At 45.9% G+C, this 14,194-nt stretch overlaps 2 protein-coding genes across 3 annotated transcripts; one reads left to right on the forward strand and one right to left on the reverse strand.

Annotated features, from left to right (window-relative positions):
• Positions 1-3,664: 3,664 nt before the first annotated feature.
• On the reverse strand, positions 3,665-6,889 carry LOC123127676 (uncharacterized). Of its 2 annotated transcripts, none has more exons than XM_044547458.1 (5): positions 6,666-6,889; positions 5,826-5,910; positions 5,345-5,458; positions 4,124-4,225; positions 3,665-3,919 (listed from the first exon to the last, which is right to left on the reverse strand). In XM_044547458.1, exons 1-5 carry the CDS (start codon positions 6,776-6,778, stop codon positions 3,875-3,877), a joined length of 459 nt encoding a protein of 152 aa, XP_044403393.1. In that variant the 5' UTR covers positions 6,779-6,889; the 3' UTR covers positions 3,665-3,874. The 2 variants fall into 2 exon arrangements, with proteins under 2 accessions (XP_044403393.1, XP_044403392.1); XM_044547457.1 differs by having other exon boundaries at positions 5,345-5,467; positions 6,666-6,883.
• A 91-nt stretch (positions 6,890-6,980) lies between these two features.
• LOC123127674 (protein TAB2 homolog, chloroplastic) lies at positions 6,981-9,243 on the forward strand. Its single transcript, XM_044547456.1, has 3 exons — positions 6,981-7,836; positions 7,934-8,077; positions 8,825-9,243. Exons 1-3 carry the CDS (start codon positions 7,074-7,076, stop codon positions 9,082-9,084), a joined length of 1,167 nt encoding a protein of 388 aa, XP_044403391.1. The 5' UTR covers positions 6,981-7,073; the 3' UTR covers positions 9,085-9,243.
• The last annotated feature ends 4,951 nt before the right edge of the window (positions 9,244-14,194 follow it).

The raw sequence follows: 14,194 nt of genomic DNA on the forward strand, positions 1-14,194 counted from the left end.
CTAGGCTCACCAAGTTTAACCCAAGTATCCCGCACGTGCAAAACTGTCTTGCACCCGTTGTATGTGAACGTAGAGCTTATCACACCCGATCATCACGTGTTGTCTCGGCACGATGAACTGTCGCAACGGTGCATACTCAGGGAGAACACTTATACCTTGAAATTTTAATGAGGGATCATCTTATAATGCTACCGCCGTACTAAACAAAATAAGACGCATAAAAGATAAACATCACATGTAATCAAAATATGTGACATGATATGGCCATCATCATCTTGTGCCTTTGATCCCCATCTCCAAAGCACCGTCATGATTTCCATCGTCACTGGCTTGACACCTTGATCTCCATTGTAGCGTCGTCATCGTCTCGCCAACTATTGCTTCTACAACTATCGCTAATGCATAGTGATAAAAGTAAATCAATTACATGGCGATTGCATTTCATACAATAAAGCGACAACCATAAGGCTCCTGTCAGTTGTCGATAACTTTTCCAAAACATGATCATCTCATACAACAACATATATCACATCATGTCTTGACCATATCACATCACAACATGCCCTACAAAAACAAGTTAGACATCCTCTACATTTTTATTGCAAGTTTTACGTGGCTGCTATGGGCTTCTAGTAAGAACCGTTCTTACCTATGCATCAAAACCACAATGATGTTTCGTCAAGTTTGCTGTTTTAACCTTCAACAAGGACCGGCCGTAGTCAAATTCGATTCAACTGAAGTTGGAGAAACAGACACCCGCCAGCCACCTTTATGCAAAACAAGTTGCATGTCTGTCGGTGGAACCGGTCTCATGAACGTGGTCATGTAAGGTTGGTCCAGGCCGCTTCATCCAACAATACTGCCAAATCAAAATAAGACGTTGGTGGTAAGCAGTATGACTATCATCACCCACAACTCTTTGTGTTCTACTCGTGCATATCATCTACGCATAGACTTGGCTCGGATGCCACTGAAGGGAAACGTAGCATGCAATTTCAAAAAAATTCCTACGCTCACGCAAGATCTATCTAGGAGATGCATAGCAACGAGAGGGGGAGAGTGTGTCCACATACCCTCGTAGACCAAAAGCGGAAGCGTTAGTTTAACGCGGTTGATGTAGTCGAACGTCTTCTCGATTCAACCGATCAAGCACCGAACGTACGGCACCTCTGAGTTCTGCACACGTTTAGCTTGATGACGTCCCTCGAACTCTTGATCCAGCAAAGTGTCGAGGGAGAATTCCGGCAGCACGATGGCGTGGTGACGGTGATGGTGAAGTGATCCGCGCAGGGCTTCGCCTAAGCACTATGTGAATATGACCGGAGGAGTAAACTGTGGAGGGGGTGCCGCACACGACTTGGAACAATTGATGTGTGTTAGAGGCGCCCCCACCCCCGTATATAAAGGAGGGAGAGGGGAGGAGGCCCACCCTAGGTGCGCCCCAAGTGGGAGGAGTCCCACTTGGGCTCCTAGTAGGATTCGCCCCTTCCTTTTATCGAAGGGGGAAAGGGGGAAAGAGGAGAGGAGGAGAAGGAAAGGGGGCGCTGCCCCCTCCCCTAGTTCAATTCGGACTCCTCCCTTTGGGGGGGGGGGGCGCCACCCCTTGTGGGCTGACTTGCCTCCCTCCTATGGCCCATATGGCCCATATCTTCCCCCCGGGGGTTCCGGTAACCCCTCGATACTCCGATATGTACCCGATACAATCCGAAACATTTTCGGTATCCAAATACTATCATCCAATATATCAATCTTTACCTCTCGACCATTTTGAAACTCCTCGTCATGTCCGTGATCTCATCTGGGACTCCGAACAACATTCGATCACCAAATCACAATAACTCATAATACAAATCGTCATCGAATGTTAAGCGTGCGGACCCTACGGGTTCGAGAACTATGTAGACATGACCGAGACACCTCTCCGGTCAATAACCAACAGCGGAATCTGGATGCTCATATTGGTTCCTACATATTCTATGAAGATCTTTATCGATCAAACCGTAATGACAATACGTCATTCCCTTTGTCATCGATATGTTACCTGCCCGAGATTCGATCGTCGGTATCTTCATACCTAGTTCAATCTCGTTACCAGCAAGTCTCTTTACTCGTTCCGTAATGCATCATCTCGCAACTAACTCATTAGTCACATTGCTTGCAAGGCTTATCATGATGTGCATTACCGAGAGGGCCCAGAGACACCTCTCCGATATTCGGAGTGACAAATCCTAATCTCGATCTATGCCAACCCAACAAACACCTTCGGAGATACCTGTAGAGCATCTTTATAATCACCCAGTTACATTGTGACGTTTGATAGCACATAAGGCATTCCTCCGGTATTCGGGAGTTGCATAATCTCATAGTCAAAGGAATATGTATATGTCATGAAGAAAGCAATAGCAATAAAACTTAACGATCATTATGCTAAGCTAACAGATGGGTCTTGTCCATCACATCATTCTCCTAATGATGTGATCCCGTTCATCAAATGACAACACATGTCTATGGTTAGGAAACTTAACCATCTTTGATTAACAAACTAGTCTAGTAGAGGCATACTAGGGACACTGTGTTTTATCTATGTATCCACACATGTATCAAGTTTCCGATTAATACAATTCTAGCATGAATAATAAACATTTATCATGATATAAGAAAATATAAATAACAACTTTATTATTGCCTCTAGGGCGTATTTGCTTCAGGGTCGACCCAGAGTATATTTTACAGCATACAAGGGGGGCATGCCAGGATTTTTTGCAGCAAATAGAACTATAGCTCCTGATCAAGAATCAAGAAACAAGGCCGCTCAGGGCAGCTTTCTGAGAACCAGAATACGCAGCCAAACATCGATGTGGGGACATGCTCGTGTTTGAACCTGCCTTGCCAGAGCGCAACATCGTTGCGACACGCTCTCACAGTGGCAGTTAGAGATGGCATGGCATCTCGGAAGACAACGACATTCCGTCGTTTCCAGAGGTGCCAGCAGCAGAGGAACACCACGGCATCCGACGAGGCCTCGCTGACAATAGGGGAGGCGTTGAAGAGGTGGCCTTGTCACAAGTAATCTTGCTTGTGACAAGATGGACATGATAGATATTTATCATCCTTCTTGAGGGGGAGTGCTGGGTTGTATCTTCTCTGTGCTTCAGTGTGTGTCCACGCTTTAGGCCAATGTGGCCCATGTAACCCAACAACCTATATATGTGTTGCCCCCCTACAAAAACCCTAACCCCAAAGGAATACAGCACCACAGGTCAGTTCTCTATCTCAGCGGCCACCCCTCTCTCCCCTACTTCAGTAGAATTTTATCTTAATCAGTCAAAATAGATTCCATGTATCCTGATGGAGAGTACTGCAGATCAAAGCACATGCCATTTATATATGTAGTAGTGATCTAAAAGATTTTATATTAGTTTACAGATGGAGTACCTTATATATAACAAAAATGAAGCAGTAAACTTTACTACCAGAGCAACATCATATACACAATTTACCTGAGCTACCAAAATTAACAGTGGCACCAACCGCAAAAGAAAATTCAAGGGAGCCAATCTAAAATCGTGGCATATATATGACCGGTGGATCGAACTACTACCAAGCTGCTAAACAGAATCATGGGAAACTATTTAGTACAGTTTTTCAGAAGGAAGGGAAGACGTTGTTGAATGTTGAGTACATGGAAAAGAATATAAATACAACGTTTGATTTTCAGTCCAGGAAAAATAGCCGAGTAGATCATTTCACGTGCAAATCTAAGCGTTATTGTACATCCAGCTTGGATTAGATATGAAAATTGGTTGGATCCAGCAAGTAAGACTTAGAGCTCTCCTGGTCGAGGAAAGTTACAAAATTCTTCCAAGAGTGACAGTTATTGCCCAAATAAACTAGATAAAGCCGCCAGATATCCTGCTAGCTGCAGAAGTGTACAAACACAAGATCACGTATTAGTAGGGTAGAACCATTATTTAACGTTCTGGTAAGCAATTTTGGTGTTTCTCGGTGGATAACACATAAACTAGTTGCAGCATTTCTCTGGAAGAAAACGTTTTTTTGGTTATAATGAATATTACTGTCTACTAATTAAGATGCATTTCCTCTTTATGCTCAACTTATGTACCTGTCCCAGGATACCCTTTCCTGTCCGACTTTCCAATATCAATGCAGCAGTCAATCCTATCACCGCCAATGCACCGTTAATAGCTTCTGCTTGACGACGTTTCTGCAAAAAAGATAACAATGATGTGGTAAAAAAATTAAACATACAAGTAATAGCATATCAAATGTGTGCTGATTGTGCAATTTAGAGGGGCATACAACAGATGGGTTCTCCAGGAGTAATACAGATCAAGGTAATAAATTACTGTAGAAGCAATCATATATGCTCAAGGAAAGAAAACCAGCGATTATGCAATTGCATACGGGTCCTAAGATTTTCCCCAATAACACGATAAGACACTACATAAATGATAAAAGAAAATCATACGTCCAGCACTGAAGCGTTGCAATTTGAAAGATTAATTGGGGTCCATGTGAATGTCATTACAATCCACATTTATCTATTTACTAGGTTAGCTTCCTCCATTTTGTGACACACAGTCACATTTTGGTTGACAGATGAAGTAGACATGAAAATGGCAAATCAAGACAAAACAAAGAACCGCATATAATTAGGGGAAAGCCATGTTTTGATTCAAGTTGTTTTTTCCCGACAAATGCTGGATTTTATTGACTCAAATTGAAGCATAAAGGAGATACAAACACAATGAGCACACACCCAACCTCTGCATAACTAGGATGTACACACAAAGAACCACACAAGCAAAGAGCAAAGTCATACAAGACTGAAGCTATGCCAAGACGGAGGAAAAAGAAAAGAAAAACTCCAAAGCGATGAAAACAGCGATCGACGAAGTACAACAACGACCATATCCGCACCAACCATCTCTTGACATCACAAGGACAATGAAAAAGGTTCTCCTGTAACAATGAAACAGATTCAAGTTGCTAAGAAATATTTTTGTTAGTTTGCATCCCCTATAGAAGGATTCCTCTCAGGATTTCGAGAGACATTCGTTTCCATCATTTAACAAATTCTTGATCTGTATATATTATTGCACAAAACTTCTGTTTGTATAACTAGATAATATGAGGGAATACAACTTATGACATGTGGACTGCACTATCCTAGTTTTCTTTTACCAATAACAACTGAAAGAATTTCCCATTTCATCATTGCTTCTATTCGTTTTAGAAAATATATTTATTCCACAATCATAAATATCTATATTCCTTCGGAGGAGAGATTAATTAGTAGAATTACAGGACAGAAGTAACGAACCTTCAGCTTATCTCTGGCACGAATTTCTTGCATTTGTTTCACTGCTAAGCGCTTAGCTTCCTGTGGATCAACCATTATCACTTTCTGACCTGAACTTCCTTTGCCTTGTGGTGCCTGGTTCATTTGATGAGTTCCGCACCTCTTAGCTACCAAGCAATAATACCAAGAGTAATACAGCTACAACTATAATAAAAAGAAGCTAATTATTTTTCTCAGGATCCCTGTCAGAGTGTTGCAGAATTTCTAGAGCAAGAAAGCCTCCTGCTTGGGAATTAGGACGGAGGATCATGCTACATTTTATAGAACAGTTGATACCAAAACCAGAATATCATATTCGAACAAATTCAGAAGTACATAATGTTGCACTTAGTTAACAGTGATCATTTCCATTTTCTACACTATTAATTTACATTGTATAACCTACCAAACTCAGAACACCACTCAAACCCCAAAAATAAATGGCCTAGAAAGAAGAGCATACATCTGCACTAGCAAGAGCCAGGAAGCTTGTCACATGGCTTCTTCCATACAATATATGTCCAGATTGCTTGCATTGGATGGTCCATCTACGAATACAAAGGCGTGTAACTGACACATCAGCAAATACTATTGATGCTAAATTTAAACACATAAAGAAAATAAGTCATTGGAACACTGATACAGTTGAGTAATCTACACCCACCTTCTCCACACGCATTCAGGTTGAAACATAAACTCTCACCAAATCAGAACTTTCTGATGGTTAGTGCTTGGCTTAATAGAGACAAACTGTTACAGAAAGGATGGGCAAGAGGATGTATATTTGGTTTGCCACCCGGCGTGTTTCTAACTTGAATTGCAAACCGAATAGTCCAAGGCATTAATACAACATGCTGTAAAATTTATTTTATGGTCAAAAGAGGAAAGTGGCGGCCAGCATATCGCTCTACAATATTGATAGATTATTTTGTTATTACTAAAAGTTGTTTTGGGCTTGCAGCTTATCTCGGAGTAGGTAGTAGGCAATCGTACCTACTAACATTCTACAGAATGAACAGCACTATAAAAATTCATCCGAAATGCACGCAGAGCACTTGGAACATACTACCACAGAGAACCACTTATCACAAAACGATTTTCTTGTGGGCTAACCACCGCAACAGCCACAACCTCCACAACCGACTGGAAAAACGGACGTCGGCGTCATGAAGCAGCTCACTCCGGCCTTCAGTGAAGCACGAAGCGGAGATGAACATAGTGCGCAATCGGCCATGAACCCGAAGCAGAGCAGCGCCCAAGCAGAGCAGAGCAAGAGTGAATCGATGTGATGGGAAGAGCATACCCGAACGTGGAGGACGGAGCCGAGCGCACATGCCCGACCGAGAGCAACGGAGAAGAGGAAGACGCCCGATGGAGCAGCCGGGGAGAGGGAGAGGGAGAGGGAGAGCACGCCATTCTCGCTGCCCGCGACCGCCTCTCCTGCGCTCCTTCCCTTTTTTTATGGACTGCAGCAGCCGTCCAACTCCACCCTCTAGTTTTTCTTCTTCCCTTTTTACTCCTCCATCCTCTTGCGCGTCGTGGTTATCCGAGTCCACATAGGTTTTTTCTTTTTGGGTCCTACGTGGGCTTAGGCCGGCCCATCCCCGAGTCGGCACGAGCCGATTTGCTTCTCCATGTGTGAACGAACTCACTCAACTGGCGCCCGCGACCAACGTTAGCTTCTGTGTGTGGCCGTGGAGGGGCGCGCGCCATGACGACCGCCACTGCCATCGTCGCCGGCCACGGCATCGCCTTCCGCCGGAGCCTCCACCTGCCCAACCCGCCGGGGAAGCCCTCCTTCTCCGTCGCGCGGCCCCACGCGCACTACCGCCTCTTAGTCCCGGCCACGCCGTCGCCGAGGCCCTGCCGGTCCATCTCCTCGCAGAGCCCCACGGCCGCCGCGGCGGACACCGCGGAGGACGAGGAGGAGCCAGCCGAGGAGAGTGAGGGGAGTGAGGAGGAGTTGGACCCGCTGGCGGAGGTGTGCTACCTGGACCCGGACGCGGACGCGGAGGGGATCCGGGAGTGGGAGGTGGACTTCTGCTCGCGGCCCATCCTGGACGCCAGGGGCAAGAAGGTGTGGGAGCTGGTGGTGTGCGACGCGACGCTGTCGCTCCAGTTCACCCGTTTCTTCCCCAACACGTCCATCAACAGCGTGACGCTCCGGGACGCGCTCGCCTCCGTGGCCTCCTCCCTCGGCGTGCCGCTCCCGGACCGCGCCCGCTTCTTCCGGTCGCAGATGCAGACCATCATCTCCCGCGCCTGCAACGACCTCGGGGTCAAGGCCGTGCCCAGCCGCCGCTGCGTCTCCCTGCTGCTCTGGCTGGAGGAGCGCTACGAGACCGTCTACAGCCGCCACCCCGGCTTCCAGAAGGGCACCAAGCCGCTGCTCACGCTCGACAACCCCTTCGCCACCAACCTGCCGGACAACCTCTTCGGCGACAAGTGGGCATTCGTGCAGCTCCCCTTCGACGGTCAGTGCCGCCACCAACTAGTTCCTCTCTACTACGTACCACATTTAAACATCTCTGCGAAATTGCTGCCTTCTGAGTGTGTTGGCTTGTTGCTCAGATGTGAGGGAGGAGGTGGAGTTGCTGGAGAGGAGGTACGCGTTCGGGGCGGGGCTCGATTTGGACCTCTTGGGGTTCGAGCTCGACGAAACCACACTAGTCCCTGGGGTTGCCGTGGAATCTTCGCGCGCCAAGCCTCTGGCCGGTATGTTTCTGTGCTCATACTGTCGTCATACTACTACTACTTGCCGAGATAAATGGTTAGATGTAAGCGTGTGCCAAATTTAGTTATAAGGTAGCACCTGCTAGGTTCTGATTGTAGTTAGGCAACAAAACTTTGGTCACCTGTGATGTACTCCCTCCGGTCCTTTTTAATCTACATATAAGTTTTGTCCGAAGTCAAAGCATCTCTATTTTGATCAAATTTATAGAAAAAAGTATCAACATTCACAATGTCAAATTAATATTATTGGATTCATTATGAAATGTAGTTTCATGGTATATATTTTTGATATTGTAGATGTTGATATTCTTTAATATAAATTTGGTCAAAGTTTATAACGTTTGACTTGACACAACTTTAATATGCGAAGTAAAAAGAACCGGAAGGAGTACTGTTGATTGCATTAAGTAGTGGGTCTGATAACTCCTACCTGTTGATTTTAAGCAGTAGCAAATTAATTGAGGTGGGAAAGGCGTAGTTTGAAGAGTCTGATAACATTCAGCGAAATGCTTTGGGCAGACCAGTTATACCAACAAACACAACAAATATGCAAGCATCGCACTAGGTCAAATATTTTAAGCATTTAAGCAATGTTCCCATGTTGCGTCAGATGAATAAAAAAAACTGACTGAAGCCCCTGCACAATGTTCCTGTTTCTTTGTTGAGCCTATTCTCTTGTGAGATGCATGTCGATCAGCTCTGAGATCTTTGTTTCTTCAATTGCTGCAGCTTGGATGAATGGGTTAGAGATCTGTTCAATGGAGGTTGACACCGGCAGAGCGAACCTAATCCTGTCAGCCGGGGTTTCTACCAGATACGTCTACGCCGGCTACCAGAAGAGCGCCGCTACAACGCAGGAGGCAGAAGCGTGGGAGGCGGCGAAGAAGACCTGTGGCGGCCTGCACTTCCTGGCCATCCAAGAGAACCTCAACTCCGATAGTTGCGTGGGTTTCTGGCTCCTGCTGGACCTGCCGCCACCGCCTGTATGATCTGGGTAGTGCGTGTTGTGACTTCCACTGAAATCACCGTAGTATGTGTAGTGCCAACATCAGATTTTGCAATACAAGGTCATTTCATTTTTTAGCTCCTTGATTACTGAACAGAGGTGTACTTTATGAAAAGAAAGGAGAGGAAAGGTCATACTTTAAGTTTGGTGCCACTTTAGCAAAAAGAAACAAGAGTTTTGTCCACTTTTCCGTTGGTGTATTACGCTAGCTGCGTTGTTAGACTACAGCTATTCAGACGCGATGATGTGAATCTAGGTAACCACACACTGAAGTTTTATTATTGCGGGTTTAAGAGCATCTCCATCTGTTCTCTTTAAGCCTCTCCCCCTTCTTCCCTCTTCCTCCTGTCCCGCGGCGAACGATGACTTCTCGTCACTAGATGATATCCATGAGCTAACTAGGACCTAGGATGGATGCTTCGCAAAAGTAATTTGATACAATCTCACCCCGAGCGACGCAAGTGTGTGACAAATAGTCGAGAAAGTAGGGGAAATTCTTCCTCCATGAGCAACGACTTTGCATTTATTCATCTGAATAGGTTCTTCCGTCCATCTTTCTCCTAGTGGCACGATAGTGTGGTCCGGAACGCAGGCATTCATTGGAATCACAATGGTGACCGGGTGCACCTTTGCTCGTGACCGGGGATGACGGAAGGAGCGCCGCCGTGACCGGAGACGATGAAAATGACGAGAAAATAAAGGGAAAAAGATTGTCGAAATCCCGTCACAATTTGGTGGTGGAGGTCGACGGTGCTGCGGGGTGTCGTTGGTGGCATGTGATGGTCGGCGGAGGCAAGGAGGCCGGCACTGGAGTGGATGCGGCCGAGCGGTGGGCAAGAATAGAGGCGAAAAGTTTATACTCATTACGGCTGCTGAGGAGTAAATATAAAGGGACGAGCGGCCGATACTTTTACTTGTCCGAAGGGGATAGAGATCAACTAGATTGGGTTTAACCCCTCAAAACCAATTTTTTATTCCTCTAACAATTTTTAGAGGATCGACTAGAGATGTCTAATGCCCAACTAGTATACACATGTAATCCGTGGCAAGGCAGGATTCCCTAAATCTCACGTTGAGGGGGCCAGTAGAGGAAGATTAGACTAATTTTCACTGTTCATGGCCATAATACGAGCAAAATCATGCCCATGACGAGGGCCCTGGCCATCCCCGTCTCCTCCACTGCATGCAATGCATGTAGGATGCATGTAGGAGCTTAGATAACCAACGTATAAATGAATATCAACATATCATTTAGGAAAGGTAAATATGTAAGTTTGGAGTCACATGCATATGACATAGATGTTGATTTAATTTACGTAGTTCATCCCACTAAAAATCAAATTATAGCCACAAAATATGACTCATGTGAAATATATATGTCCAACGCAATTGTCTTTAGGTATCTCATGTTGCACTTTTGAGTAGCTACTGTTGCATTTTCATAGACAAATAGAATTTATGAAGGTGCTGTAAAAAACTTAAAGTGAATGGCAATTCTTTTAGAAGAAAAAAACATGGGGAATTTTTTTTCTCGAATATACACGAGTGTGCATATTATATATTAAAGAAGAAAGGCAAAGAGTGCCTTCACCATAGTTTACAAGGTTCTTAGTACATGCTAATCCTCATCACTCACCCACCTCTCTACCCTACTAAAGAAGGGCGTTACATCCCCTTTCAATAGTCTAGTGGAGGACCAAACCAAGCCCTCGGAACACACTTTTCTCAGCAACTGCTCGATCGAAGGCCGCGCTCCCTCAAGGACAATGGCATTCCTATGTTTCCACAACTCCCACCAAGTAAGCACGAAGATGGTGCGTAGGTCCTTCATGCTCACACTGTTCGATCCTTGCTTGTCGATGGCCCACTCCACCAGTGAGTTTTGGGTAGAAGGGATCGAACTCGGTGTCTCCAACGCGACACAAATTGCCGCCCAAAATTGTCCGAGAAAATACACACGTGAGCATTATATGGTTGGTCGTTTCTTCCTCTTGATCGCAAAAAGGGCATGCGGTCTGATGAGGTAGGCCTCTTCGCGCAAGACGATCCGAGGTCCAGCATTTGTCCTTCATGGCCAGCCAGGTGAAGAACCTGCATTGCAGAGGAGCACACAATTTCCATGTCAGGCCGCCGTTGGGATCACCTCCCGGCCCCAAAATCTAGCTGCGTATGCAGATCTCACAGAGAACTGCCCATTCGTTTCCCACGACCATGTTATCTCATCCGGCGCATCATCAGATGCATCCCAAGCATTGACCGCCTGCCAAAGTGATAGAAAATCATGCAAGATCTCCGGTCCGAAATTGGGGTTGAAGTCCATCGCCCAAGACCCGTTCTCCATGGTTGTACTGACCAATCTCATATTGCGAGTTCGTGGTGGAACAAGGTCATATACTCGCGGTGCAATCTCCTGAATTCTTTGTCCATCTAACCATCGGTCCTCCCAGAAGAGTGTTGTACGTCCCGACCGCGCTGTGCTCCTCATGGCTGCCTGGCACAACAGTTTTGCTTCATCCGCGACTTTGATTCAGAACTCATTCCAAGGCCTTGAATCGTCGGTCCTTTTGAGCCACGGCCAACGGTCTTGCATGGCTACATTCATCCATCTTAGATTTGGCAGCCCCAATCCACGTTCCCACTTCGGCGTACACACCATGTCCCATGCAACAGCACAGTTGCCGCCATTTGCTTTAGCTCTTCTGCACCACAAAAGCCTCGGCAAATCTTGCTCATTGCCGCGATAGTTTTCATAGGAAGATCTATAGCCATCATAGCATGGATAGGCATGGCGCACAGGACGGACTGCATAAGAGTTAGTCGGCCACTCTTTGGCATAAGAGCTGCCCTCCATTTTGGCAATCTATTTGCCATGTGGTCCACCAAGTACTGTAGCTGTGTTGCTGATTGCTTCCTTAACGATAGTGGTAGCCCAAGGTATTTTATCGGAACGATCCCAAGGGGCACTGCAGCTCATTGCATGCCATGGCTATCTCTTCCTCGGAGCACCTGATGGGTAGGGTTGCAAATTTGCGCATGTTGATTCTTAGCCCTGCCACCTCCCCAAACAGCTCAAAAAGACACTTGCAGACCTCAAGATCCATTGGATTTGGCTTGACAAATAGTACCATGTCGTCTGCGAAGATGGATAGGCGCTTCCTCATGCCTACGCGTGCCAGGGGTGTCAGCACTCCTCTACTCATGGCTACCTCGAACATCCTTTGCAGGGGCTCCATAGTTAGTATGAAAAGCATTGGGGAGATAGGGTCGCCCTAACGCAGCCCTTTATAGTTGTAGATCGTGTCACCCGGATCACCATTAACCATGATCTTGGTGGTCGATGTTGCAAGGATCCCGCATATCCAAGATCTCCACCTCGGCCCGAAGCCCATCTGATGCAAAACCTCAATAAGAAAAGGCTACTGTACGGAGTCAAAAGCTTTTGATATGTCAAGCTTGAGCAGCACGGTTGAACTCCTCAAGGCATGCAACCGTCTCGCCATGCTCTGCACAAGCATGAAGTTATCGTGCAATGATCTGCCCTTTACAAATGCACTCTGGTGATTGCCAACCAGTTTGGGTAGATCCTCCACCAACCGACAAGCAAGTACTTTCTCAAAGATCTTGATGGCCCCGTGAATAAGGTTTATAGGTCAGAAATCGCCCACCTCCAGTGCTCCCTCCTTCTTGGGTAAAAGCGAGACGAGAGACTTATTGATTGCGGCCAAACCTCTCATATCCCCCTTGTAAAGGTTGTCCATTGCCTTCATGAAATCCTCCTTGATGATGCTCCAACATGTTGCATAAAACCTTCCGGTAAACCCATCCGGTCCTGGAGCTTTATCCATGGGCATGCTCTTGATCACCTTCTCCACTTCATCAGCCGTAAACGGGTGCTCCAGATGCGTTAAGTCCAGGTGCGGTAGGCCCAGCATATCCAAATTCAGAGTATGGATCCTAGCAGCCGAGGCACCAAATGCCGCACCAAAGTAGGCGTCCACTGCCGATGCAACCTCGTCCTGCCTAGTATATAGGTTCCCATTGTGCTTAACTAATCTTATGATATTCTTTCTTTGCATGTGACTAGCTTGCTGGTGGAAAAGCCTAGTGTTTCCGTCACCCTCTCGCAACTGCAGAAGCCTTGATCTCTGTCTCGCTATCGTCCTCTCCAGGGAACTCAACCCAAGTAGCTTCTTCTTTAGGCATTTCCTCAGCTCCCTCTCGGCATCAGATAATGCTCTTCCCTCCATGGCGATGTCAAGTTGCTTAATAACTTCGAGCGCAATGGCTATTTGCAGTTTCACATTTCCGATCCAACGGTCACTCCACCTTTGGAGGCTCACCGCAGTGGCTCTTAACTTGTTGTGCAGCGTGATATAGTCATTCGTGGCTGCAAGTGTTGAGCTCCAAGCCAACTTAACCACATCCATGATGAAGGAAATATGCCCTAGAGGCAATAATAAACTTATTATTTATTTCCTTATATCATGATAAATGTTTATTATTCATGCTAGAATTGTATTAACCGGAAACATAATACATGTGTGAATACATAGACAAACAGAGTGTCACTAGTATGCCTCTACTTGACTAGCTCATTAATCAAAGATGGTTATGTTTCCTAACCATGGACAAAGAGTTGTTATTTGATTAACGGGACCACATCATTAGGTGAATGATCTGATTGACATGACCCATTCCATTAGCTTAGCACCCGATCGTTTAGTATGTTGCTATTGCTTTCTTCATGACTTATACATGTTCCTATGACTATGAGATTATGCAACTCCCGTTTGCCGGAGGAACACTTTGTGTGCTACCAAACGTCACAACGTAACTGGGTGATTATAAAGGTGCTCTACAGGTGTCTCCAAAGGTACATGTTGGGTTGGCGTATTTCGAGATTAGGATTTGTCACTCCGATTGTCGGAGAGGTATCTCTGGGCCCTCTCGGTAATGCACATCACATAAGCCTTGCAAGCATTGCAACTAATGAGTTAGTTGTGAGATGATGTATTACGGAACGAGTAAAGAGACTTGCCGGTAACGAGATTGAACTAGGTATTGAGATACCGACGATCGAATCTCGGGCAAGT

Source organism: Triticum aestivum, chromosome 6A (assembly GCF_018294505.1).
Source record: "Triticum aestivum cultivar Chinese Spring chromosome 6A, IWGSC CS RefSeq v2.1, whole genome shotgun sequence".
Lineage (NCBI taxonomy): Eukaryota > Viridiplantae > Streptophyta > Magnoliopsida > Poales > Poaceae > Triticum > Triticum aestivum.